Source organism: Spermophilus citellus (assembly GCF_964194105.1).
Source record: "Spermophilus citellus genome assembly, chromosome: 10".
In the NCBI taxonomy this organism is placed as follows: Eukaryota; Metazoa; Chordata; class Mammalia; order Rodentia; family Sciuridae; genus Spermophilus; species Spermophilus citellus.
In genome coordinates, this window is record NC_138197.1 from 69,781,700 (window position 1) to 69,809,463 (window position 27,764).

The window sequence follows — 27,764 nt, forward strand, 5'->3', positions numbered from 1 at the left end:
ACGGGCAAGTGCTTGAATCAGTCAAGTGTGACTCGGAGCTTGTGTGTGTGTACACGTGTGCGTGTGCCACCAGAGGAAGCAGCAGCAAGAGGCAGAAGCATCGATCCGAAGGAGACAACGCGGGGAGGGGGACGCTGGGGGCAGATACCCTCCTTCCTGCGCGCACACGCGCGCGCGCGCGCGCACACACACACACACACACACACACATACACACACACATCACATAGTCACATAACAGGCCATAGGACCTCACAGGCAAGGAGACGGCTCCAGGACCAGAGGGAGGCAGCGTTGCCAAGAGCGGCGGGGAGGAGGGGACAAGCCAGCGCCTGGAGCTCTCCGTTCCGCTCCGCGGGCCAGGGGCCCGCGCGCACACCGGCCCAGAGACACCCTCGCAGACACTCGTAGGCGCGCACGCGCACCCTCACCCCTCCTCCACCCCTCCCGCCGCCTCCGGGCCGGACGATGGATCCCTGCAGATCCCGGGGCTGAGAGCACCCGGCACCACGCACCGCGCCGAGCCCGTGCGGACCGAGCCGAGGCAAGCTAGCCAGCGAGCGCGCGCAGGCGGGCGGGCGGGCGGACAGATCAGAGCCGAGCCGGGTCGGGCGGGCCGCTCCCTGCAGGGTTCTGCGCGGCGTGCCGCGGCTGCCGCCCGCTCGGCTCCGGGCCATGAGCCCCTCCGCGACTCGGCGCTGAGCCCACATACGGCCCCGCGCCCCAGGACTGCCGCCGGCTCCTGGCTTCCAGAATCCCCCTCAGGTGGGTTTCCTATTCCCCCGCCATTGGCCGCGGGGCTCCCCAGCGCCCAGAAGCGGGGACTCTCCTCTACCTTTCCCCAGCGGCTGGGGAGGGTCGAAGGGTAGGGAGGGGGCGGGGGCCGAGCAGGGGATCTGACTGAGATGGGAAGCCCGACTGAAGGGGGGTGCGTTCGGGGCGGGGACAACTGACTGTCATAGGGAACCGCGCCCCCCCTCCATACGTCCACCTCGGGCAACCCGCCACCCCCACCCCTCACCCCAAAGACAGACTGACAGACAGACACACACACACACACATACACACACACACACACACACACACACACACACACACACACACGCCTGCGCCTACATAAGAACTCACCCCAGGTGAGTACTCAGGCTGGGCCCCTCCCCTTGTATACCCACCACCCTGGGGATTTTCTGGCCCAGGTTTAGCTCCTGGGAGGGAGAGCCCAGGATACCCTTGATCAGGAGAGGAGCTCCTGACCCTAGTTTAGCCTATGGTGGGGGGAGTTTTATCTCCAGGATAGGGTAGACATTCCTGTCCCAGAGTGACCCCACATCTGGAGGGAACTCCTGTGCCTGCCTTGGGAGCATCAAGACTTCCCTCTCACCCTTCAGTGACTATCTGGGGTCTCCTCTAGCCTATTCCCTGGGAGAGCATTCTCTTGGCCTCAGCTGACCCCCCAAGCCTCTATTTGGAGGAGCCTTGTCCTGGGACAGGTCCCTTAGCCAGACACTTCTTGTCTTGAACACTAGGGAAGTCTTCTGCCCCAGGAGCACTGACCTCTGGAGATGGGGATTCTGGATGGACACAGTTGGAGGGGCACCATGTGCACTCTTATCTCAGGACAATAGCAGACTCTTTCTTTTCCCTGTCCTGCCCCCCAGGATCCCCTAGACAAGGATGGAACTGAAAGCCGAGGAGGAGGAGGTGGGTGGCGTCCAGCCGGTGAGCATCCAGGCCTTCGCCAGCAGCTCGACGCTGCACGGTCTGGCCCACATCTTCTCCTACGAGCGGCTGTCCCTGAAGCGGGCACTGTGGGCCCTGTGCTTCCTGGGCTCACTGGCTGTGCTGCTGTGTGTGTGCACCGAGCGTGTGCAGTACTACTTCCACTACCACCACGTCACCAAGCTCGACGAGGTGGCTGCCTCCCAGCTCACCTTTCCTGCCGTCACGCTGTGCAACCTCAATGAGTTCCGCTTTAGCCAAGTCTCCAAAAATGACCTGTACCATGCTGGGGAGCTGCTGGCCCTGCTCAACAACAGGTGGGTGGCTCCCACCCACCCTTGTGCCCTGCTTATGAACATGGGGATTCTGAATGGACAGCTGGAAGGGCCCCATATGTACTCTTTTTTTTTTTTATATATATATATTGGGGATTGGACCGAAGGATGCTTTACCACTGAGCTATATTCCCAATCCTTTTTATTTTTTATTTGAGACAGGGTCTTGCTAAATTGCTAAGGCTGGCCTCAAACTTGAGATTCTTCTGTTTTAGCCTCCTGAGTCTCTTGGATTGCAGATGTGTGCCACCACACCCAGCCCCATATGTATTCTTTTTTTTTTTTTTTTTTTTTTTTTAGAGAGAGAGAGAGAGAGTGAGAGAGAGGGAGAGAGAGAGAGAGAATTTTTAATATTTATTTTTTAGTATTTGGCAGACACAACATCTTTGTTTGTATGTGGTGCTGAGGATCGAACCTGGGCCGCACGCATGCCAGACAAGCGCGCTACGGCTTGAGCCACATTCCCAGCCCCCATATGTATTCTTATCTCAGGACAGTGGCAGGTTCATCTCTTAGTCAGGGTGCTTGCCTCTCTACCCTACCACAGAACCAGCCAACCCAGCCCTCTAGACATCCCTCAAACCTGCCACTCATAGCAGAGAAGTTGGGGCACTGCTGAGCACCTAATTAAGGCACCTAATCTCTGATTCCAGCAAAACAGTGCTACCATTACCCAGCCTGAGTTAACATTGGTACTCTCTGGAGTGAGCTTTGCCCTCACTCCTGCCACTATGTTCTGATCTCCTCATTTAGGGCAGACCACCTTTAAAGGGTAGAGACTATATTATAAAAGCCATGGCTGCCACTTTATCCATGCTTCCTCTCACCCATGTACTGAGATGCCCAGATACTTCTGTCTTCTCAAACTACATGTGGCAGGCCCTCTAGACATGACCAGCTCTCCTTCTTTGCCTATCTATGCCCAGGGCTGATCCCCGGGGCTGGATGCTATCCCCCACAAGTAAGGGATGGGCACTGGTGGTTGTTCTGATCCATGTGCCACTCACCCCCGGGCTCCAGGTATGAGATACCAGACACACAGATGGCCGATGAAAAGCAGCTGGAGATATTGCAGGACAAGGCCAACTTCCGCAGCTTCAAGCCCAAGCCCTTCAACATGCGTGAGTTCTATGACCGAGCAGGACACGACATTAGAGACATGCTGCTCTCCTGCCACTTCCGGGGGGAGGTCTGCAGCGCTGAAGACTTCAAGGTGGTGAGTCCTCTGCTGTGGGGTGTGTGTCAGCCTGGCCTTCAGTGGAGGAGGAGACAGGGAGCAGGCCAGGGCTCTCAATGCTTGCTGCTCTGGGAAAGAAAGTGTGTGTTCTGGGATTTGCTTCTGGAGTACATTTATACCGTGTGAGGGCCTGAGCCACAACCTTGCACCCATTTAGGCAGGAAAGAGAACCTACAGTGAATATCATATACTCACACACACCACGCATGCATACATGGCCAGGCATGGCCCTGAGCCCACTATTTACCTTCTGGACCATGGGTGTCAAAGTTAGGAGTAGTGATGGGTAAGTTACAACCTTGTTACTCAAAGTGAGGTCTGATGACTGTCACCTGAGAGCTTGAAAGAAATATAGTACCTTGCCACCCCACTTCCCAGACCTACTGAATCAAAATCTGCATTCTAAAAAGGTCCCAAAGTGATGTGAGTATACAGTAAGTTTGAGCATTGTGAGGGGATTAAGGGAAGCTTCCCTTTAAATAGCCAGACAGGGCCAGGTGAGGTGGCACATGCCTGTATCCCAGTGACTAGGGAGGCTGAGGCAGGAGGATTGCAAGTTTAAGGGCAGCCTCAGAAACTTAGTGAGGCAGGCCTTCAGCAACTTAGCAAGGGATTGGGGAGGTAGCTTAGTGATAAAGTACCACTGAGTTCAATTCCTAGTACCAAAAAAGGAAGAAAAGAAATAAGTAATTTTCTCTGTGTCATTCTCACCCTCACCCCAACCCCATATACACATGTGCACACACACATGCATGCACACACACACACACACACACACACACACATACACACACACACACACACATGCTGTCCAGTTAGGTGTCCCCTTGCCAGCAAGAGCCACAGAGCCAGAGTCAGAGGTGATCAGGATGCATAGTCATAAACTGGAGGTTCTCTTTGCTTCTGAAAATGGAAATGCCCCACAAATGCTTGCACAGATGTGATGGCCTCAGGTCAGCACCTCAGGTGCTAGAAAACTTACTTTGGCATCTGATGTGCTAGGTTATCCTAGGCAAGTCACATATATTCTTTAGGGTAAAGACCCTCACAGAGAAGCCAGATGCGGGGGTTGCATTTTTGAAATCCCAGCTACTTGAGCAGCTAAAGCAAAAGGATTGCTTGAGCCTAGGAGTTGGAGGCCATCCTGAGAAGTATAATGAAACTCCCAGATCAAAACCAAACAGCTAGCTGGGCACAGTGGTACTCATCTCTAGTCCTAGAAGGAGCTTGAGGAGCTTGAGGAAGGAAGATTGCAGGTTTAAGGCTAGCCTGGGCAATTTAGTGAGACCCTATCTCAGAATAAAAAATAAAAAGGACTGAGGATGTAGTTCAAGGGTAAAGCACCCATGGGTTCAATCCTAAGTACCAAAACAAACAAACAAACAAATGAACAAAAAGATACACACGGAAGCTGGAAAGAGGCCAAAGGACCTGGAGGCATCTATGAATAACCATAATCCCAAATGGAAGGACAATGCTTGTAACTCTTCAGAATGCTTGCTAGGCTCTCCCAATCCCTTTGATAAATAACCATATTATCTGTGTTTTACAAATTCACAATCTGAGATACAAAGAGGTAGGATAATTTGCCCAACCTCACTAGCTGATTAATGACAGATTCAGGATTGGAACTCATGTCTCATTAAGTACTAGTGCAGTGTGCTTTTCTCATTAGTATTGCTGGACCTGAAGTTCTCCTGTCCACCTCCAATTCTGGCATTGTTCTTTCAAAACCTAGGCTTGGGGCTGAGGTTATGTGGCTCAGTGGTAGAGCACTTGCCTTGCACATGTGAAGCACTGGGTTCGATCTTTAGCACCACATAAAATAAATAAATAACTAAAACAAAGGTACTGTGTCCATGTTCAACTAAAAAAAAAAATTAAAAAAAAACAGTCTCCCCAGGATCCCCTGCTCTCATGCCTCCTCCTAATTCTCCATTCTCAGATCTTCCCCTTTCTCCCAACCCATTTCCTCCCCCACTTCCTTGCTTCCTTCTAGCATTAAGGAAACATAGGATGCATATGTTTATGTAAAAAGGTTAGAGCCATGGTCATGTGTAGTGTTTCCTGCTGAGGTTACACAGGCTTCCCACTCTCTTTTTTGTTTGTTTGGTACTAGGAATTTAACCCAGGGGCACTCAACCACTGAGCCACATCCCCAGCCTTTTTTATTTTTTCTTTTGAGACAGTGTCTCTCTAAATTGCTCAAGGCCAGGTTAAATTGCTGAGGCTGGCTTTGAACTTGCAATCCTCCTGCTTCAGCCCCAGAGTGGCTGGGATTATGTGTGTGCACTGCACCTGGCACTTCCCAATCTCTTTAAGTCCTGTTCTGCAGACCAATTTCATGGGCCTTTGTCAGTCCTGTTGGACAAGGGCTATATGACCACACTCCTTATTATGCCAAGCGGAAAGGGAACTTAGCGCAGGTACAAGAGCACTTCCTTCTCTCTTTTCCTTCTTCATAACAGGAGAGTCCCAGATTTCCCAGAGCTTCAGACTAGAGGGTTTCTAAGCTCACAAACTTAGTTACAAGAACCCTAGAACTGGACTGGGGTTATGGCTCAGCAGTAGAGCACTCGCCTTGCACGTGCAAGGCACTGGGTTTGACCCTCAGCACCAATGAAATAAACAAATAAAATAAAAAGTTATAAAGAAAGAAAGAAAGAAAGAAAGAAACCTAGAACTATAGGTGAAGGTGGAAGCAAAATCCAGAATCCTACCCTTCTACAACACACCCAACATACAACAGAAGGGACTACCAGGAAAGAAAAAACCTATCAGCAGGATGGTTTATAATGTTGGATATAGGAGGGAAGTGCTTGACTAGACTTGGGAAGGTGTTAAGGTATAAAGTTGGAATACTGTTAATCCAGAGAAAGTATTCAGTTGAATATCCATTTGTCTGTCTTGTCCAGAAAAATTCCAAGTGGCAATGCTAAGATGTTTGGTTCATAGTAATGGAGATACTAAACTGTAATTGGTCCATGTTGTCTGAGGGGGAAAATTCCAAGCAGTCAGATGGAGATATGATTGGTTCACAGAGTCCTGTAGCAATCTGAGTTCTTCCTTCTCCTGAGGAAAAACCCCTACAGGGGTAGCGCTCTGCAGGTCCAACTGTGGCACTTGTTGATTCTGGGTTGTAAGGGAAGATCAAGTTTTTTGTTTCTCAGTCCATGTATCAAAGACCTAACCCTGGTCTGGCTGGACCCAAAATCCTCAGCCTATCCTTCTACCCTTTCTGGTTGCCCTCAATGCCAGCCCTTTTCTATGTCAAGAGTTCTACCACTTCTGCTTGTATGGATATTTCTACACAAACAGGAGTCTGGTTTTGAGTACCTGTCTAACATCTCTGAGGTGAGAAGGGACTGACAAGCCTTCTTCTCTGGATCCCCAATCCTAAGGGATTCACACATTCTTTGCTTTGTGTTCCACTCTCTCTCCTCTCCTTGGTCTCATAATTAGCATGTTTCCTCATTCATGCCATTCTCTGCCAGGCCCAGATATCGGGATGTGAATCTAGCCTCTGGATAAATGTGGCACTGGCAGAAATCATCTGATTATAGGGTCAGAGTTTAGGGGAGACTGTCTTGGCATCTTCTGCAGCCTTAATAGCAGAGGGCCTTAACTGGGGGTCCCTTGCTCAAAATGTTTTCAAAATACAGTATGCATGGGCACATGCAGACTCTTCTGTGATGTTTCCAAGGGCAACACTCACCCAAACAGTAAGAACCTGCTCCAGGAGAATGTTTTGAGAGATAATAGAGGATATCTTTTCTGGTCCCCAAAGACCCCAGCTTCCTTGATGAGAATCTGTAGTAACATTTTCCCAGATTTGCTTTGAAATCCAGCTCAATCTCAGGGAATAGGGGTCACAGACTGTTGGACCAGTGTCCATCCCCCAGGTGTGGTTAATTGTGGGGAACCTGAGCTAAATATGGGAGAAATGAGTTGGAAATCCTTTGTGAATGAGGGGGTAGAGGGAAGTAGGGGAAGTATCCCCAAGAAATCCCTTTGGGTGGACCTCAGTAGCTCCCTCCTGAGCTACCAAAAGAGCCAGAAAGCCCAACCACAAGGACCCCTCTTTCTGGGCCACCTCCTTTTCTTCCCAGTGGGGTGTCTGGTTGCCAGGGCAACAGGGTCTGAGGCTCCTTTCCCACCTTGAGGCTAGCCAGGCCAATGCAAGGCAGGGGTCCTATGGAGGGGGGCCAGGGGCGCAGATGTCTGCTGGTGTATGGGCGGGGGCTGGGGAGTGAGCACAGTCGCAGCTGGTGCCAGCCTCCAGCTGCACCTTATCTGTCCCTGGCAGTGGGAGCAGCGATGTGGCTGGAATTCTGAGCAGCATGGAGGGGAGGGGGCTGGCAGATGGTTGCCCAGTCTGCCCTATTCCACCCCCCTCCTTCCAGCTGAGACCCAGAGATTTTGCCTGGGTTGCAGGGATGATGAGAGAAGCAGGACTGCATGTCTGGACCTTGAAAGAGGACTAGGAGGGTAATCAGTGCAAATTGTCAGGATGGGGGGTATTGTAAGAACTGCAATCTTTTTAAAAGGGCATGGAACTGGGGGACAAGAATCCATAGGGGACAGAGGAGTACCCCAGGACCCTGGAGTGAGGGGCAGAATCTTCCAGAGAAAATGTGGAATAAAGGGGGTAGATACAGGGGGCGGAGGCAGGAATCTCCTGGAGCACCTAAAGAGGGGAGAGACTGACACAAGAGGCTATGTGGTTGGGGGATCTTAGGGTCCTGTAGGGAAAGAGAAAGGTCATCAATAAAGTAATCAGAGCCAGGGATGTCAGGGCCCAGGGCTGTGCCCTTCATTGACACTCCTCACCCCCATCCCTACCCCCATAGTAGCTCAGACCAAGATTCAAGAAGGCCCAACCTTATTACCTGGTCCTGTTCTCTCTTGCTAAGCAGAGGGTGTAGGAGCTGTGGAGGGGAAAGGCTACTGTTGGACTGCAGTGCAGAGAGGAGGACCTGACTACCCTACCCATGGGTGTGGTGGTTTTCAAGGGGGTGATTTGGGAGGGGAAGATGTGCAGAGGCTCAAGTGGAGGAGAGGTGCTCTGCCCTAGGAGTTTGTGGATACTAATTCCCTCCTGCCCTATCCTTCCCATCTCTCTCTCCTCCCTGGGAAGTGCCTGAAGTGAATAGAAGGGGTTGGAGAAGAGCTGAGCAGAGCCAGTTGCAGGAATCCAGGGACCCTGGGCTGGTGTCTCTTTCTTTTTCCTACACAGATTTCCACAAACATCCTTTAGGTAACTTAGTTTCCTCTTCTTTCTCCCCTCCTCCTGCTTCCCCACCCCAGCCAGTTATTTTAGACTGCTATCAGCTAAGAGGCTACTCTAAGCTAATTGATCTCTTGGCTGTTGGCTAAAGTAATAGAGAATTGATGTAAGTAAGTAAGTGTCTCTGGAGGCAGAGACGGAAGTGGAGGGCTCCGGAGGGAAGTGATTCTGGCTGCCTAGCCAGAGGACAACTCACTTTTTAGGTGTGACTACTATACCCCAGTGTGTCCAAGAGGCAGAGGGGAGGCTGAAGAGAAGTCAGGGACATTCTGCTGTGGGTGGAGTTTGCTTCTGAGTGTGCTTCAACTTTTTGGAAAGCAATTGCAATTCTGGGGGGAATGTGAGGGAGAGTGAAGATTCCTGCGAGGACCTGGGATTGTGGGAGTGTCAAGCTGCACACGATTCGTTCCTATGATGGACAGGGCCATTTCTAAGTGCCAGGTTCTATGGTGGGGTGTGGTGGTGACAGTTAGACCCAACCTCTACTCTCAGGGACTTAGAAATATTCAGGTGGAATCCATCCAATTTCCCCAGCCACTCTCAGCTACTCAGACAATTCCAGCGTTAAAGAATATGCTGGAAGCTGAATTGTGAGGGCGCATGCCTGTAGTGTCAGTGACTTGGGAGGCTGAGGCAGGAGGATTTGCAAGTGCAAGGACAGCCTGGGCCACTTAGTGAGACCCTGTCTCAAAATAAAAAGTAAGGGGTTGCAGTTTTGGCTCAGTGGTAAAGTGGTTGCCTAGCATGTGTGAGGCACTGTGTTCAATCCTCAGCAACACTAAAAATACATAAAATAAAGGTATTTTGTCCATCTACAACCAAAAAAAAAAATTAAGTAAAATAGGGGTCTGGGGTTGTGACTCAGTGGTAGCCTAGCACATGTGAGGTACTGGGTTCCATCCCTAGCACCACATAACAATAAATAAATAAACAAAATAAAAGTACTGTGTTCATTAAGAAAATGATGAAAATGAAAAATAAAAAGGGCTGGGAGTATAGCTCAGTGATAAAGTGCCCCTGGGTTCAATCCCTGGTACCATGAAAAAATAAATAAAACTGCCCATGCCTGTCCCACTCTGTCCTTCCCAAACAATGAACCAGCCAATTCTCTCCAGCAAGGCAGGATCATTTTCCTGCCTTTGAACAGACCCTTCGGGCATAAATCTTCCCTCTTTTTTCTGAGTGTGGCTGCTCCAGAAGTTTCTATCCTCTGATAGAGGACTTTCCCAGTCAGGACCTTTGGGTAAGCATTCCAAGAGACTGGGAGGGAGACAGCAAGAACAAGAAATGAAGCCTACTTAGCTGGAGCATGGGGGTAGACATTAGGAATCCTGGGTTCTACTTTGGGTAGAGTTCCAGGTGACTTCATTTCTCAGCTTCTATACCCAAATTCGTATGAGGAGGAGAGCCTAAGGGAGTTGTTAAAGTATTCTTTGTCCAGGGGCACCCTCTCTTTCAACCTCCAGGAGGGAGAACCTCTAGGGCACTCTGGCCAAGCCCATCCTAACCAGTATGTATTATGGATGAGCTGTGCCAAATTACCTGAACACATGTATCAGATATCTTCCCCACAGGATATTTAAAAAGTGAGCATTAAACTTCTGTGTTCACTTAGAAAACTGTAAGAACAAGCCAGGTGCAGTGGCATATGCCTATAATCCCAGTGATTCAGGAGAATCTCAAGTTTGAGGCCAGCTTCAGCAACTTAGCAAAATCTTTAGCAGCTTAGTGAGACTCTGTCTCAAAATAAATAAATAAATAAGGGTTGGTAATGTAACTTGGTGATAGAGTACCACAGGTTCAATTCCCAGTACCATGGAAAGAAAAGAAACTGTGAGAACAGAGACTCTGCTGCTCCAGGCTCTCCATACCCACTCTAGGGGGAAAGGAAGGGCAAGCTGTGATCTCTTGGAGATTCTATGAGTTTTCAGAAAGAATACCCATGCCCACCCTTCTCATCTGCACACCCTCTTTGTGGCTGACAGTCCTGGGACCTTAGGGTAGGGTTTTGTTGCTTAGTGTTTTATATTTTAGTTGGTGTGTTATATCAGTGTGCCAGGCTAGGAAGTCTTCCAGGGGGAAGACTGCTGCAGTGGCCTTGACCATGTACAGCAGCCAATTCAGCCTTCTCAAATCATACTCATTGCATGTGTGCCCCAAGGGAACAAGCACACATGTGCACCTCCATGTGCATGACTGGGGGAGAACATAGATGTAGACTAGCATGTGAAGTGGATGTATGTGGCTGTACATAGAACATATGCAGCTTGGTGCATGGAGCTGTGGGAGAAAGCTTTTGTGCAGACAAACCTCTTGTATGCAGAGCACATACCAGCAAAATTAATCATCTCTTTCAGCCATGCTTTCAAATTTCACAGATTCCCTTTATTTTTGCTACTCATCATTCTGGAAGGTAGGAAGATATTTAATATCTTCATTGGAAAGATAAAGAAACTGAGGCTCAGAGGCATGTTATGTGACTTGTCTAAGACCACGCAGCCAGTATATAACAAAGTGAGGCCTCAAGTTCTGATCTTCCAAATCCGAGTTCCCTGTATGTGGATTCAGGAACAGGAATGCATGTGGTGGATGAGGTTGCTCTGGGCTCTCCAGCTGCTCAAGCTGGGTGGTGAGACAGGAAGGGAAAGAAAAATGCAGAGAAAAAGACCCTAGGAATCCCAGTCCCTGGGTTGAGTATGCCAAGTCTTTGGAGTCCTTTGACTTTTCATTGCACCATCTGGCCAAGTCCTAATCACTGGCTTTTTCCAGGGTGACACCAAGGCAGCCAGGATCTACTGGAGGAAGTTGCACACCCAGGGTAGCAGATATCACATCGATCATGATCAACATCCCTAAAAGGGCCTGCAATGCTGCCTGGCAACCTCAGTGTGTTGTTCTGGTCAACTTGCTCTCCCCAGTGATTACTGTAAATTTCTCCACTCTTCTCAAACAGCCAGTCTTCCTAGCTTCTCTCTCACACTCAGCAGACAACCTTGCTTTCTACTTTGCTGAGCAAACAGAAGCCTCAGACACGATCTCCTTCTTCCTCTGGGTACCAGTGCCTACAAGGGAACATGCATCTTATCTAAGATAAAATCATCCTACTCTTTTCTGATCTCCTCTGCCTTTTTAGAAACATTATCCAACTGATTCTGCCTCTCCATCCTCTACAGACAGACCCTCCTTCTCAAGTGAAACCATCCCATCAACAACGAAACATGATTAAGATACTCCCACTTAAAAATAGATGCCTAAGTCAAGTGTAATGGCACACCTGGAGTCTCAGCCATTTGGGAGACTGAGGCAGGAGAATCACCTGAACCTAGGAGGATGAGACCAGCTTGGGAATGCAGCAAGACTCCATCTCAAACAAACAAAAGCTTCAACAACAGCTACTACTTATTGAGCACTTACTATGTATTAGGCGTTGGGCTAAGATTAAAACTCAAACTCATAGGGCTTTCCACTGCCCTCTCTCTCTGCTTCCCATCACAAAGTTCTAAAAAGTGATGTGTATGGTCATAGTCCCATTTCCTAATCTCCAACTCACTTTCTGATCTATTCCAGGCTGCCTTTTCACCCACCATTCCTCCTAAATGGTTCTATCTAAGGCCATTAGTGTTTTATCCTTGATCTTTAATAGCATTTGAAATAGTTGACACCACCCTCTTTTTGAACTACTCTTTTGACAACCAACTTTGATTTTCCTCTTACGTAGAGTCATTCCTCTGTCTCTTTGCCAATTAAGTGTTGTCTCTATTCAAGGCTCAGCCTCAAGTTTTCTTCTTCTTTCAAATCATAGAGGTTCCAGGTGTAGTGGTTCATGCCTATAATCTCAGCAACTCAGGAGGCTGAGGCAGGAAGATCACAAATTTGACGCCATCCTCAGCAACTTAGCAAGGCCCTCAGAAACTTAGTGAAACCCTGTCTACGTGGCTATAAAACCAATGTGATACTGCAATCTGTACACGTGGAAAAAAAAAAGAATTCATACCCCACTTGAATCAAATGTATGTCAAGATCATTGTAATGTTTTGAGCAACTAATAATAATAATAATAAAAGAAACCCTGTCTAAAAAGAAAAGAAAAGAAAAAAGAAAATTAAAAGGACTGGGGATGTATCTCAATAGTAAAGTCCTGGGTTAGATTTCCAGTACCAAAATGATGATGAGGAGGATAATGATGAATTTGATGATGATGATAAATCAATGTAAAAGTACAGCCTGAAGAATTTTTACACTAGTATATCTTACAATGTAACATCTACAAATTATGTTGGTGTGTATTTACATTCATGCCAGAAAGTTCCTTCAGGCCTTTTCCTAGTCAATACCAACCCACAAGAATTAGCCACTATTCTATCAGGATAGATGTTTCACTTATTCTTGAGCTTCTTGGAGTATATGTATCTCCATCCAATATCTACTCTTTTAAATTTTTTTTTAGTTGTAGTTGGACACAATTTATTTGTTTATTTATTTATTTATTTATTTATTTTGTGGTGCTGCGGATTGAACCAGTGCCTTGCACGTGCTAGACGAGTGCTCTACTGCTCAGCCACAACCCCAGACCTCCAGTATCTACTCTTTTGTGTGTCTGTTTTTGCTCATCATTATGCCTGAGATTTAGTCATGTTGTGTGTAGCAAAAATTGGCTCTTTTTAAACACTGTGTAATATCTCATTATATGTATACCCCACAATTTATTTATGCATTCTATAGTTTGGGTTGTTAGCAGTTTGGGGCTCTTATTAATGAAGCTATTGTGAACACACTTGTTTATGTTTTTTGGTTGACATATACACTCACTTCTTTTGGCTGTAGAACGTGTTAAGTTATAAGCTATGATTCTATTTAGCTTTAGTGGATGTTGCCAAATAAGTCCTTTTTTCTATTTTTTAAAAACTTTTTATTCTATTCTTGGGCAGTCTCATCTTCACTCATGACTCCAATTATCTTTTACATACTGACAACTGCCAAATATATGTCTCAGTCCAATTCTCCCTTCCTAGCATCAGCCCCAATGGCCAATTTTCCACTTAATCTCTCTATTTGGATGTCCTCAAGGTTTCTCAAAAACAGCATGTGCAAAACTAAACTTGTCTTCTTATCTCTCAAACAGGTCCTTTATCTTGTCCCTGATCAGTCTAGTAAGCCACCTCACTGTTTCAGGTACATAAACTCCAACTCTCTGTCTCCCTTACCTGCCTTGGTAGGACCTGCCAAGTCTTGACAAGATCCGACAGTTTTGCCTCCTAAATATCTCCCCTCTGCCACTCTGTTCCACACCACCCCTCAAATCCATCTCACTGGACCCCTGCAATAGTTTCCTAACAAGTCTTCAGCAGCCCCTCTGGCTCTTCTACTCAGCTGCCAGAACTGTCTTTTTTTTTTTTTTAACAAGTTGTATTTTTCTCCTATAGCATCTTCATATTGTAACTCATATTAGTTTTTTTTTTTTAAAGAGAGAGTGAGAGAGGAGAGAGAGAGAATTTTTAATATTTATTTTTTAGTTCTCGGCGGACACAACATCTTTGTTGGTATGTGGTGCTGAGGATCGAACCCGGGCCGCACGCATGCCAGGCGAGCGCGCTACCGCTTGAGCCACATCCCCAGCCCCCAGAACTGTCTTTTTAAAACACAGCTTTGATTGTTTGATATCTCCATAGGGAGGTCCTCCATTGTTATTGGACCAGAATCCTTACCTTAAAGACCTGGATGATCTGAGTGCTGCCTGCTTCAACCCAATTCTCCAGATACACTTGCCTCCTCTCAGCTATCTTTTCCTGAGACCTTTGTACACATTCCATTTTCCTTTTGGAACCTCCGGCCCCTTCTTTATTCTTTAGCTTGCAATTCAAATATCACTCTTAGAGAAGCTTTCCTTGATTTCCGCAGTCTGGGTCAGGTCCCTCTATTCTTTGCCTCATTGAACTACATAATTATATTTATTGTATTTATCATAGTTTTCAATTAAATATTTATATTTGTGACTTTTTAAACTGATATCTCTCTCATTAGACAGTGAGCTCCATGAAGGCAGGATGTGGGCCCATTATATCAATGAGTAAATGAAGAAGGAAGGAATTTAGAGAGAGATGACCTAATTCTAATATTAAACCATTACTTGTTGTCATGAGACTTGAACTGGTTTCTGTGGCTCAGCTTCCTCACTTGTCCAAAAGTTATGAAGTTACTCAACCAACTTCTTTGGTAGATTGTATAAGGATCTATACAATCTACCAATCTTCCATTCTGGTGAAGCCCCAAGAAATGTCAGTTGAATACTCTGAAACATTGCACAGATCAGAAAGAAGCTGGGTATGGTGGCATATGCCTGTAATTTCACTGGCTCAGGAGGCTGAGGCAGGAGGATCACAAGTTTAAAGCCAGCCTCAGCAATTTAGTGAGACTCTGTCTCAAAATAAAAAGGGCTGGGCTGGGGCTGTAGTTCAGTGACAGAGCACTTGCCTAGCACGTGTGAGGCACTGGGTTCAAGCCTCAGCACCACATAAAAATAAATAAAATAAAGGCATTCTGTCCATCTACAACTACAAAAATACTAAAAGCATAAAAATAAAAAGGGCTGGTGGGGGCTGGGGTCATGACTTAGTGGTGGGTGCTTGCCTAGAATGTATGAAGCACTGGGTTCAATTCTCAGCACTGCTTATAAATAAATAAAATAAAAGTCCATCAACAACTAAATAAATATAGAAAAAATATATAATAAGGGATGGGGATGTGGCTTAGTGGTTAAGTGCCCCTGGGTTTAATCTCTAATATATATATGTTGGGGCCTCACCAAAAGAAAGACCAGACAGACACGGTTCAGCCTCCAAGGGCTGTGAGTTTGGTATGACTGTATACCTTTTCCCAACACCAACACCAAGATCTACCATGTATATATATATAGAGAGAGAGAGGCGGGGGGGAGTGGGGAGGGGGAGACAGGGAGGGAAAGAAATTCAGAAAAAGACATAGTAAGTCAGAAACCACTTAGTTGTCACTCATAGCTGAAGAGTACTGATAAGGAGTGATATAGGGAAAGGACACAACCTTGGACAGAGAGTTCAGAATTGAGTGTAGCTCTCTGTGTGTGTATGTGGGTGGGTGGGTGTGCTCGTGCACAATTGAGCACCTTTCCTGGGGCCCTTTGTGTTGCCTGGGGTTTGGGTATGCCCCCTGACAATTTCCTCGCCTCTCCTTTCCTGTAAAACTTTGGCTTTGTCTCCTTGGTTAAGGTTAGGGTGAGAGAGAACCTTAGAAGAACAATAATACCGAGTATGGAGGAGGAAGCAGCTGTGTGTGCAAGTATGCATTTGTGTAGCAATGTGCAGGAGTGTGTGGTGAATCTTCTTGTTGGTGTTGGGAAAAGGTATACAGTTAGACCAAACTCACAGTCCTTGGAGGCTGAACTGTGTCTTTCTGGCCTCCATTCTGGTGAAGCCCCAAGCTTGGAAGCTCTCCTGCCTTAGTTTCCTCCCTCTGGAAGTCCAATCTATATCCACTTCCAGGACATCTCAAGGAAGGGGACAATGCCCTCTAGTGGTCAAGGAACACATGGGCAGCTGCAACCTTCCCAGCCCAAGCCTCAGCCTCCCCCAAAAATCCACTTACCCCTGAAACACTTCCTGAGAAGATGCAAGGCAGGAAGACTCTGCCCTCTGAGAGCGAAGGTCTGGCAGGCAGGAAGAAAATGCCCACAGAGCAGGAAACAGAAAAGCAGTCCATGAATCCATATAGGAGAAACCTGAGGACAACAGCTGAAGGTGTGTGGGTGTGTGGGTGTGTGTGTGTCTCTCTCTCTCTCTTCCTCTCTGCAGTGACTTATCTCTGGTTACTCTGGTGTCCTTGGTCTTTCTCACTTCCTGTTCCTCTGCATGGTCTCTGAGTCTTGATCTTTTACTCTTCATAGACTCTGCTCTCAAGGAGCTCCTGATCACTATGCATGCCAGATGGGCCCTGAGCAGAACTTGACCCTTCTGTTTATTCCCTTGGCAGGTACTAACTAATCCCTGTAGAGTCAGAGAAGGCTTCTTGGAGGAGGTAACATATAAGCAGGTCTTGAAAAAGGAGTTGGAAGCCAGGTACAATGCTTTGTGCCTGTAATCCCAAATTCTTGGGAAGCTGAGGCAGGAGAATGGCTTGAGTCCAGTTCAGGGCCCCTATGGCAATATATTGAGACCCTTTCTGGATAGGAAAAGAAAGGAAAATAAGTAGAAACTCTCCAGATGGAGTCCAGGGAAGACATGGGACTGCAGATAAGCTTAGTGTGGTCTGGGAAAGGTCATGATGGGTGGATGTGGGCTGAGGTGGAGGGACAGTGGTAGAAAGTAAGGCTGAAGCTTTACTGTCAGCTTTGTAGGTCCACCTGGGGGAGTGAATTTTACCAAGAGGCACTGGGGAGTGAAAGAAGGTCTTTAAGCAAGAGAATAGTCAGAGTCTATTAGTTTAGTCCATAGCATGGACTAAAAACAGAGAGAAACTGTTGAGAGGCAGGGAGGTCACTTAGGAGGCTATTGTTTAGGAAAAAGAGTTTGAGGTCAGTCTGAGGACAGTGTCATAAGACTGGAGAGGGGCCAGACCTCAAGCCTCCTCTTCTGGGGCCTCTGTGTCCCTGGCAACAAAGCTAAGGCCAAAAGTTGCACAATAGTCAATTCTGCTATAGCTTGGAAACCTGCCTCCCATCCCCAACTCACTCCAGGGGCCATCTGGCAAATGGGGAAGAGGCTATTAGATAGTTAAGGAATGGGAACTCCCAGGTAGACCTGTCTAGCTCTCACTACTCCTCCTCTGGCCCCAAAGAGGAAGGGTTAATCTGCTGTCTCTCTCTCTCTTTCTCTCTCTCTCTCTCTCTCTCTCTCTCTCTCTCTCTCTCTCTCCTCTCTCTCCCTCCCTCCCTCCCTCTCTCCCTCCCTACCCTTCCCTCAGGTCACCTTCTTGGCCCTGGAGACTAGGCCTGAGGCTCAAGTTCCTCAACCAGTGGCCCTGGGTAATCAGAGCACAGAGGGGCCAGCGGATTGGGGGAAGAGGGCACCTCAGAGATAGAGGGATTGGGAATCTGCAAGGCTGAGGGTTTGTAGGTTGTCTCCCAAAACTCCCTACCCGACCCAAGACCTTCTATCTCTGCATTTACCTCAATTTTTTTCCATGCACTGGAGAACTCCTGGAACCCCTCTTCTGTACTGTTTTGGGGTGGGCAAGCTGGGAATATAGTGATGATCTGCCAGCAAGCTTTTCAGCTGCAAGAGAGAGGATACCTTCCTCCAGTGCCGGGAAGTGGCCACAAATGAGTCTGTGGTCAGGGAGAGACTTCTGCTAATGGAACCTGAGTTAGCCCCACAATCCACAAAATGGGGTAGGAGAAGGAAAGGGACCTAAGTGCAATTCAGCATGGGGGAGGGGTGCTGGCCTGAAGTAGAGCTGGAGGTCAAGGGATAAAGGGGATCCAGTACTAGCTGGAGGGAATTTGGGGTTAAGGGGGTGATTACAGGGAAATTGGGGGCTTGGGAATAAGTAAACTGGGATCAGGACAGTGATTGGAAGGTAACTGAGGATCAAAGGATTAATTAGAGAGGAACTGGGGTTTAAGGGTAGATTGAGAGAATAGGGGATCAATGAAATGGGGGGAAATTATGGGTCAAAGGGAATTAGAGAGGAAGTAGAAGCCTGAGAGAATATCTACAGAGCATGAGAAGCTTGGATATTCCAGAGGAGTAACTGGACTTGGGACAATAAGGGAGAGAGCTGGAATTGGAATGGGGAAAGTGAGAGACATGCTGGGGAATAGACTGGAGGGTGAGAGAGCATGCATGTGTGTCCTGGGGAAGGGTGGGGACTGTTACCAGCTGAGATCATCCTGCAGTGGGAACAAAGGACTGTGCTGGGTCCCACCTCACCTGGGGAGGGGATATCAAGAGCTCCAGCCCTAGGCTTTTCCAGGGTTTCCACTCTGTCTTAACCCTCTAGGTCCTGCTGGAGCCAGTGACAGGAAAGGGGCTCATGCTCCCCTCCTGTCTATCAGCCTTCCTTTCTCACTGCCATCAATTATTCATTAGCCCTCCCTGGTTGGGCAAGCTGGTCCTCCTCTCCATGCCCCGCCCAGCTTAGCTACACTGCCACAGAGGCCCCAGTGAGAAAGGACAGCCAGCCATGCAGTGCAGAACTAGCTGAAGGACTAAGTGGCTGGCCCCGACGGACCCTGCCTGGGGTCATATCTCCTTTCCTCTGGCACCTCCCTCTTTCCTTCTGCCAATCCTCTGGTGTCAGAAAGTCCCTGGAGAAGATGCCAATCCAGATCTTCTGCTCTGTGTCATTCTCCTCTGGAGAGGAAGTCCCAGGGTCCTTGGGAGATGTCTGGGGTCCCCATCATCACCACCAGCAACAGCGGAACAGCTCAGAATCCGAAGAGGAGGAAGAGAAGGAAAAGGATGCATCAAGGAAGGAAACCATCAAGGGGGATTCACCCGTGGATTTGGTGGCCTTTGCCAATAGCTGCACCCTCCATGGTGCCAGCCATGTCTTTGTGGAAGGGGGTCCAGGACCAAGGCAGGCTTTGTGGGCTGTGGCCTTTGTCCTGGCATTGGGTGCCTTCCTGTGCCAGGTAGGGGACCGTGTTGCTTATTACCTCAGCTACCCTCATGTGACCCTGCTAGACGAAGTGGCCACCACGGAGCTGGCCTTCCCAGCCGTCACCCTCTGCAACACCAATGCTGTACGGCTGTCCCAGCTCAGCTATCCTGACTTGCTCTACCTGGCCCCCATGCTGGGGCTGGATGAAAGTGATGATCCTGGGGTGCCCCTTGCTCCACCTGGGCCAGAAGCTTTTTCTGGGGAGCCCTTTAATCTTCACCGTTTCTACAATCGCTCCTGCCACCGGCTGGAGGACATGCTGCTCTATTGCTCCTACCGCGGGGGGCCCTGTGGCCCTCACAACTTCTCCGTGGTGAGTGGGGGTCCATGCCTAGCATAACACCCTGAGATTGTCTGCTGTGGCTCTCCTTGACTGTCACCTCCTGGGGCTGAGGCTGGTATCTGTGTAGTGCTCCCATCTGGGCCAGAGCTCACTTGGGAGTCCAGGTTCTGGAACTGGAAATATTCCCAGGTCCACACCAGTACTGCTCTTCCTGTTAGAATCTTGAAATATATCTGTCCTAGTCAGTAATTAGCTGGTGCCCTGAGGCCCCTGATATTTTCCTGAATATCCTCCAGCCTCACTTGCCCTTCCCCAGATCCCTTCAGGGTCTAGCAGTGCCCAGACCTTGCTCTGTGAGGACAACATTTGATCTGTTGGTGGATGGCTATATCTAGCTATTTTGATTATCACCCCTGGACTTATGCTGGGGAAGGAGCCACCTGACCTCTGGAGGTGCAGAAGTGGGTGGTAAGGAGTTGGTAGAGGGGTGGAGGCAGCCCCCATCTCCACCCGCTGAACCACTTGTCAGCATCTTCCTCCTTAATTGCATCCTCACTTGGTCTTCTATGCTTCTATGGAAGCCCATCCTCCACCCACTGTGTGTGTGTGTGTGTGTGTGTGTGTGTGAGAGAGAGAGAGAGAGAGAGATAATAACAGGTCACCTCTAAATTAAACCCCTTCCTCTCAGTTCTAGTGGCAGGGACCTTCTTCCCAGAAGAAGCCCTCACTGAGAGTTAGCTTCTCCCTTGGACCTCCCACCCAGAAGTCTGGGACCTTCCCTGATGAGGGACCACCTGCCACACTGCCATTTCTGCCCTCTGACTCTCCAGCCATCTTCCAGTTCTTTCTGACTTAACTCTTCTCTGGCTTCTCCAGGTTACAGATAAGATACCTGGCTTTTCCTCCCCACACCCTTATCCCTGATTCCCCACCTCCTCCCTAGTGTAAGAGCAGGTGGGTGCCATCTCATACTATGTAATGACTGAACACACATAGGGACCTTGATGTTTTGGCCACTTGACCTCAGGAAGTCCAGGAGATTCAGGACTGGGACAAGAAAAGAGTCAACCTCTCTCCTCGGAGCCCAGAGGTAGAGCAGACACTTATTATCCAAAACCACTAGGTGGCAGCAGGAATCCATTGCTCTGTAACCCTGCCCTCTCAGCCAGGCAAGGTTGGGGCTCCCAAGTGACCTCAATCAAAGTATGTGCATGTGTGTCCAGCTAAGAGCTTGTAGCTTCGTGTCACAAGAGCTGGTGGCAGATTTGGGGAATGAGGAGCCCTCATAATTCTCTCTGTGCTTTATCATTAGATCTCACCCACAAAATGGGGGAGAGCAACATGTTCTCTCTTCTGGAAGAGGTGACAGAGGCTATATGAGGAAGGGGCAAAGAATATTTTCTAGTGACCCCCACTAGACCTGCTGCTGGAATCTGGCCTGACACTCTTGTCTCCCCCTTCTCGGGCCTTCTCTGAATCTTTGTGACTCACTTTGTGGACTTTGTCACCATCCAGCAGTAGTAAAAGAACACCCATCCAATTTATGGTAACATTCAGGGAGGCCACTCTACTTTCCACATCTGTGTAATCAGAGGTATGAAAAAGGTTGTAAGGGGATGAGGAGTCAGGAGCTCCCAGGGCTGAGATTTCTTCTAAGGCCCTCATAGCTCTATAAGAGCATTGCCAATATGCCATGCCTTGGGGCTTAGTCCTGAGTGCTGGGTGACCATGGTCCTTAGCATGGTAACTGGGGCTTTCAGGTTCTAATAATAATAAATAGGACAGTGATGGACATAGGGGGCTGATGGCTAGAGGAAACAGAAAAGCTTTGGTTTGGGGGTCTTGGGTTTGGGGGCAGGTCTTGGGGGAGAACAGGATTTCTAATGTCTGGGGTGAAATCCCAGAAGAAAAGAAGATCTATCTCAGAAGGCCCCAAGGATCTGGCAATGAGAAGATCCTGGTGATGTAGGTGCACATGGCAGAATCCTAATCAGAAAAAAAATTGCCACTTGATGGTTCAAGTGCTACACATTGAAAAGACTTTAATAAAGAGACTGTTTATGGAGCTGTGGGAAGGATTAAGAAAACCAGTAAGGGTTGGGGATATAGCTCAGTTGGTAGAGTGCTTGCCTCTCATGCACAAAGCCCTGGGTTCAGTCCCCAGCACCACACACACACGCACATGCACAAACATACACAGAGGAAAAGAAAGAAAGAAAACCAATAAGAGGGCTGAGGCAGCTAGCAATAGTGGGAAGTTGTTATCACTTCTAGGCTAAAGGGCCATAAAAGGAAATAGTTCCATCCTTCCTTGCAGGATTTATAGTCGCGGAAGGTCTAAGCCACTGGAAGCATTACAGAGGGGTGAGGGATGGGGAAAGATCAGTACCCCAGTCCTCTGTCCTCCTGCCTTCTTCTTATCCCTTACTTGTGGTTCTCATTGACCAAGCCCAACTGAAGCCCATTCAGGTGGTAAAGGAGCTCAGGCCATGTACCCCACAAAGGTTAGCTTCCCACTGCACATAGCAGGGAAAAGAAGGGTGGAGAATAGATGGCAGAAGGGGACAAATGGAGAATGGGCTACATAGGAGGAACTGTTCCTGGAGGGTGTTGGGATTCCAGCTGGGATGGGGGTTGTTTGGGGACACTCCTCAGTTGATAGTAGGTACTGGCAGGACTCTCAGATTCTCTATTTTCCCCCCACCAGGTCTTCACACGGTATGGAAAGTGCTACACATTCAACTCGGGTAGAGATGGGCGGCCCCGGCTGAAGACCATGAAGGGTGGGACAGGCAATGGGCTGGAGATCATGCTGGACATCCAGCAGGACGAGTACTTACCTGTATGGGGAGAGACTGGTATGTTGCACCCCTCATACCCCCTATACTTCCTGGCCCCAGTCTCCACTAGGGCTCAGGCTCCTTCCCCTTCCTCCAAGGATCTCACCATCTGTATCTCTGACTTTACCTGACATCCCACACTCCCATTTCCCTCGCTCCCCCTTCCTGGCTCAGTTACTCTCCAAGGTAACCAGCCATCCTCTTCCATCAGCGGCCGCCACTCACTCTATAAATAACTCCCTCTCTTCTTGGGCTGCCTGCTTGTCTGGTCTCAGGGGGCCATGGGGCAGAGAGAGATGGGGAGAAGGAAAAAAAGGGAGGAGGAGAAATGAAGAGTATCTGAAACAGTGACACTTTAGGAAAAAGAATGTGAAACACCAAGATGTATAGCAAACACCAGGTAAGAAAAGAAGCATGTAGGAGGCGGGGGTCATTGCAACAGCATGGAGCTGGTAAACCCAGAAAGCAGCTAGGGGTGGCCTAGGACCCCATAGAGAGCCTACCTACCAAATAGACACTGTGTTTATTCCCAGGAGAGGCAGGATGTCCTCAGCTCTGAAGGGGATAGGAACTCAGAAGCCCTCTCAACTCACATACCCCTCATTCCCATAGACGAGACGTCCTTTGAAGCGGGAATCAAAGTACAGATACACAGTCAGGATGAACCTCCTTTCATCGACCAGCTGGGCTTTGGTGTGGCCCCAGGCTTCCAGACCTTTGTGGCCTGCCAGGAGCAGCGGGTGAGAGGGCCATTGAAGGCTGGTCCTAGGGTGGGGTGTTGAGGGGTCAAGATGGAGTGGTGGGTGGTCAATAATGGGAGGAACAGGTGAGGCAGGACCTTTATGGTAATTGGGCTAGTTAGAAACATGAATGATCTAATGAATGGGTATATTCTACAAACTGCAAAACTTCATGGGCTGCGGAGGGAGAGGGGCAGAACTCCTGAGTTCTGCATCTTGTCAAAGAAGTACAAGGTGACTCAGGGAGAAGTCATCACATTCCCCCAGCTCCCCGGCTCTCCCAGCAGCTCATCTACCTGCCTCCACCCTGGGGCACCTGCAAAGCTGTTACCATGGACTCGGATTTCTTCGACTCCTACAGCATCACTGCCTGCCGCATTGACTGTGAGACACGTTATCTGGTGGAAAACTGCAACTGCCGCATGGTACACATGCCAGGTCAGGCACCAAGTCTTCAAGCACAATCCTGGGGGCTTGCCCCTCACCTGCTCCCCATCTATATCAATCTCTCTAGCCTACTGCATTCTTTACCCTCTAGCTCTTATCTCTCCAATCTCAGTTCCAGCCTTTTCCAAAAAAAGTGGGTAAAAGGGTCTAGGAAGGATGGACTATCATGGAGGGTCATTTCCAGGTCACACTGGGGACTGGCTAATCCTACTGTCCCATCCTATCCATCTTCCACCTTATATGCCACTACCATCTCATGCCCCCTAATCTCCATCCTGCCCACTGTCTTCTCTTCTCTGTAGGGGATGCACCATACTGCACTCCAGAGCAGTATAAGGAGTGTGCAGATCCTGCCCTGGGTGAGTGCCCCTACCCTGGGGTAGTCACAGAAAGGGAAGGAGGTGCTACCAGCCATATGCACAGGGTTTTCAGACCAAACTCCAGAAGCTTCCAGTAACTACTGCACCACGTTGCACCCTTACATGTATCTGATTTTAAAGCTAAGAATAGTATCTTCAGAAACCCCTATGAAAAATAAATGGAGATCACCTGGGAGGGGCCTTTACGTTCTTTCATCAGCACTTCAGCTGGTTGACCCTAAAGGGCCCTCATGGAATGACCCATAGGATTTAGAAATACTCATGCGAAGGCTGGGTGAGGATCAGCACAGAGCAGTCACAAGACCAAGGTGAAGAGCAGATCAGGAAAAGGGGGGTGGGTGGCAGGGTTCCTTTGGGCAGGACCAGGATGTTCATGCTGGGAAACTCAATCAATGCCTCTCACCTGGCTGGGTACAGACTTCCTGGTGGAGAAGGACCAGGAGTACTGCGTATGTGAAATGCCCTGCAACTTGACCCGATATGGCAAGGAGCTGTCCATGGTTAAGATCCCCAGCAAAGCCTCAGCCAAGTACCTGGCCAAGAAGTTCAACAAGTCTGAACAGTACATAGGGTAAGGGATCTACTGTACAGGGAAAGGCTCTTGGGCAGGGACTGTGGAAGGTAAGAATGGGCTTTGATGGGGGACCAGCAGGCAAAAAGGAGCTAAGATAATCTGAGGACGGTCCAAGAGTTATCAGAGTATGAGAGTGAGAGTGTGGAGTGGAGATGGAGGGAAGATCAAGCCAGAATAAGCAATGGAAACACCCCTTTTTCCTCCCTCCTTGTTTTATCCTCTGTATTCATCCTCATTTCTGTAACTAAGATCATATCACACTTGCCAGTACATAGAGCATCTTTTCTTATATGCCATTTAATTTAATCCTCATAATAATTACAAAAGGCAGGTATCTCCATCAGCATCTCATCTTATGGACATGGAAACAGGTTTGGAGAGGGTAACTTGTAAAGTTTCCTACCTAGTAAAGGGCAGAGATATGACTTAGGTCTTCTCCCCCAATCTTTATGCAGGGAGAACATCCTCGTGTTGGACATTTTCTTTGAAGTCCTCAACTATGAGACCATTGAGCAGAAGAAGGCCTATGAGATTGCAGGGCTCCTGGGTGAGCTGCTCATGATACCTGTCCCCTTCCCATACCACAGGCATGGCGTGGCTCCCTACTACTCAAAGCAGGGTGCTCACTCGTCCCATCCTCAGGTGCTTTCCCCCAAACCCTGTTGTCTTGGTATGTAGTGGGGGGAGGTAGTTGAGCCTTCTCTTAGGGCAAAGTGGAAAAGACAAGCCCGTGGGTATAAGGGAGGGGTAGGGGTGGAGGTGCAAACTATTTCACATGCCTCTGAAGTTGATCCAGACACTAAGAGTGTTGGTGTGTTTTTGTAAACAATTCTTTTTCCTGAATAATACCTGTTTATATTAGAAAAGTAGGAAAAGACAGAAAAGCATGGAGAAGAAAATAAAAATCCTGCCAGAATATGGCTTTGTGATCCTTCTGTATGAAGGCTGCCACTCCCTTTGAGAATATGGCTGGCCTGCCCCACTCCAAGCCTTACTGCCCTCACCAAGTCCTGACTCTCTAACCCCGCTCCTACTCCCCTCCTACTCCACCACCCCACCCTGCAGGTGACATCGGGGGTCAGATGGGGCTGTTCATCGGGGCCAGCATCCTCACGGTGCTGGAGCTCTTTGACTACGCCTATGAGGTAAGGGGGCGGGGTAGGGTGGGAGCCAGGCGAGAGGCGGGGTTCCAGCCCGCCCACCCCACCCCACCCCTCGTAGGTTATAAAGCACAAATTGTGCCGAAGAGGGAAGTGCCAGAAGGAGGCCAAGAGGAGCAGTGCAGACAAGGGCGTGGCCCTCAGCCTGGATGACGTCAAAAGACATGTGAGGAGCCAGCAAGGAGGCGCCCTCCAGGCCTTCCCTTCCCCCACAGCCCAGAGCCATCACCCCTCCTTTGCCTCCACAGCACCTGTAGCAACTTATGGCCCTTCGCGTAACCACTTCCTGTTTTGCCCCTTTCCCTAGAACCCGTGCGAGAGCCTCCGGGGCCACCCTGCTGGGATGACTTACGCTGCCAACATCCTACCTCACCATCCGGCCCGAGGCACGTTTGAGGACTTTACCTGCTGAGCGCAGGCCACTCTACCAAACGCCTAGGCGGGGAGGGCTAGGAGAGCAAGGGGCCCCCTAGCTGACCCCGCATCTGTCCTGGAGACTCACCCACACTTCTGGGGCAGTCCTTTCCTCTTGTCTCTGATGAGGAAGGGTGTTGACTATAGCGTCCTCTCCCTGCCTCTTATCCCATTCTTTTTATTTTAACAAAATTAAACTAATCTAAAAACCTGAGAGAAAGGGGCAAAGGACCTTGGGCTGCCCCCTCTCTGCTCCATGCTGCCTCCCCTAGCTCCCAGCCTAAATTCTTGTCTGTCTGGCTGTCTGTCATCTGAGTGTCTGCCTACATTCTGCTGCCTCCAGTCACCAAAGCCCCCTCCTATTGAGGGGTGGAGGGGATCCTTGGGGTCTGGAATTTGGCCCCAAATCAGAGAATGTACCTTAAGGGGAAGGGCTAGTGGGAGGGCTTCCCCAGCCTTAAGAGACCCTCTCAGCCCAGTTATTCCCCCGAAACCCAAGTTTCCAGGCAGGAACTAGAACCCCAGCCTCACTCCCTCACATAATATGGAATCTCTAGCAGGTGGGGGATTCCCCTAAAGAAGTGGAGATGGGGACAAAATGTGGCCCTGGTGCTGTAGGCCACATCCTGATACTTACAAGTTCAACCCCACCCCAAAGCTGCTGGAGAGAAATCCCAAGAGGTAGCCTTCCTCTACATCCCATAGAAGACCTGGCTGGTTAGCTTCCAGCTCAGGGAGAGGGGCACTGGTGCCTGACCTCACTGGTCCCTCTCCCAGAGGCCCTTGCAGAGGGCCACATCCATAAATTTTCTTATGGAACTCTCCCAAGTCCTCTGCCCCAGCTTCATTTGCTTCTTTCAACAACCTCATCTGCATTTTCTATTTCTATATGATACAGACTCTATATTGCTATATCTCTGTATATACTTTCCTCTAACCCTGTCTGTCTTCACCCATTCCCTCTTGTCTCTGAGATCCATCCTCCTACCCAAAGTTCCCCCTTCTGTGTTTATCCCCCCCTCCCCAGTCTTTGAATGCCTTCGCCTGTATAAAGAGTTGGACTCTCTCCCCTGGTGTCTGTACTGTGTACACACATCCCTCTGAGAAGCACAAGGAGACGACACGCGCATTGTAACCTTCGCACTGTCTCGGTGGCGACATAAAGGAAGCTGTGAATCACAAGCTCTGCCTCGTTCTGGCCTCACCCTTTCCCCCCAACCTGGGCACCCTCTGCCCTCCCTGTAGCCTTAACATTCCCTTCCCCTGCTCCACCTATCCCAATGCCCTTTGTGTGACTGACTGTGACCTCCCCAGGCAAGAGGTTGCTACAGAGGTAGCCTCCACCCAGGGAATGGAGAGCTGGGCTGGATATTAAGCCAACAGTGTCAGACACAGAGGGAGGTGGGGATTGGTGACTCCCACAGCTGGGGCAGTGGATGTCCACAGGTAGAAGCTGAGGTCCTCGGTCAGTGACCCAGTCCTGTTCCCTCACCTTATGCCCAAGCCAATCACCTACATTTTCTGATGAGGCAGGGTTTGGTAATGGGAGGAAAGAGGCAGGCCTAGAAGAGAATTTGAAAGCTCTGCTTTTCTGTCCCTCCCTACCTTAATGAGAGACAAGTGAGGTAAAGGGCCTGCCCCTACCCCCTCAACCAGGCACTCCTTCTAGGCCAGAGCACCAACCCATTTCCAGGCCTTCTCTGCCCAGCTGTCTCTT

At 49.1% G+C, this 27,764-nt stretch overlaps 1 protein-coding gene across 3 annotated transcripts; it reads left to right on the plus strand.

Annotated features, from left to right (window-relative positions):
* Positions 1-599: 599 nt before the first annotated feature.
* Positions 600-26,045, plus strand: ASIC1 (acid sensing ion channel subunit 1; the record flags this gene model as incomplete). Of its 3 annotated transcripts, XM_081311574.1 has the most annotated exons (12): positions 600-764; positions 1,658-2,035; positions 3,074-3,269; positions 22,200-22,350; positions 22,945-23,072; positions 23,357-23,510; positions 23,822-23,878; positions 24,317-24,470; positions 24,929-25,020; positions 25,539-25,618; positions 25,695-25,799; positions 25,941-26,045. In XM_081311574.1, the coding sequence occupies 11 exons, from the start codon at positions 1,674-1,676 to the stop codon at positions 26,043-26,045; spliced, it is 1,584 nt and encodes a 527-aa protein (XP_081167700.1). The 3 variants fall into 3 exon arrangements, with proteins under 3 accessions (XP_081167700.1, XP_081167699.1, XP_081167698.1); XM_081311573.1 differs by lacking the exons at positions 600-764; positions 1,658-2,035; positions 3,074-3,269 and adding an exon at positions 18,863-19,522; XM_081311572.1 differs by lacking the exons at positions 600-764; positions 1,658-2,035; positions 3,074-3,269 and adding an exon at positions 18,863-19,522 and having other exon boundaries at positions 23,360-23,510.
* Positions 26,046-27,764: the final 1,719 nt, after the last annotated feature.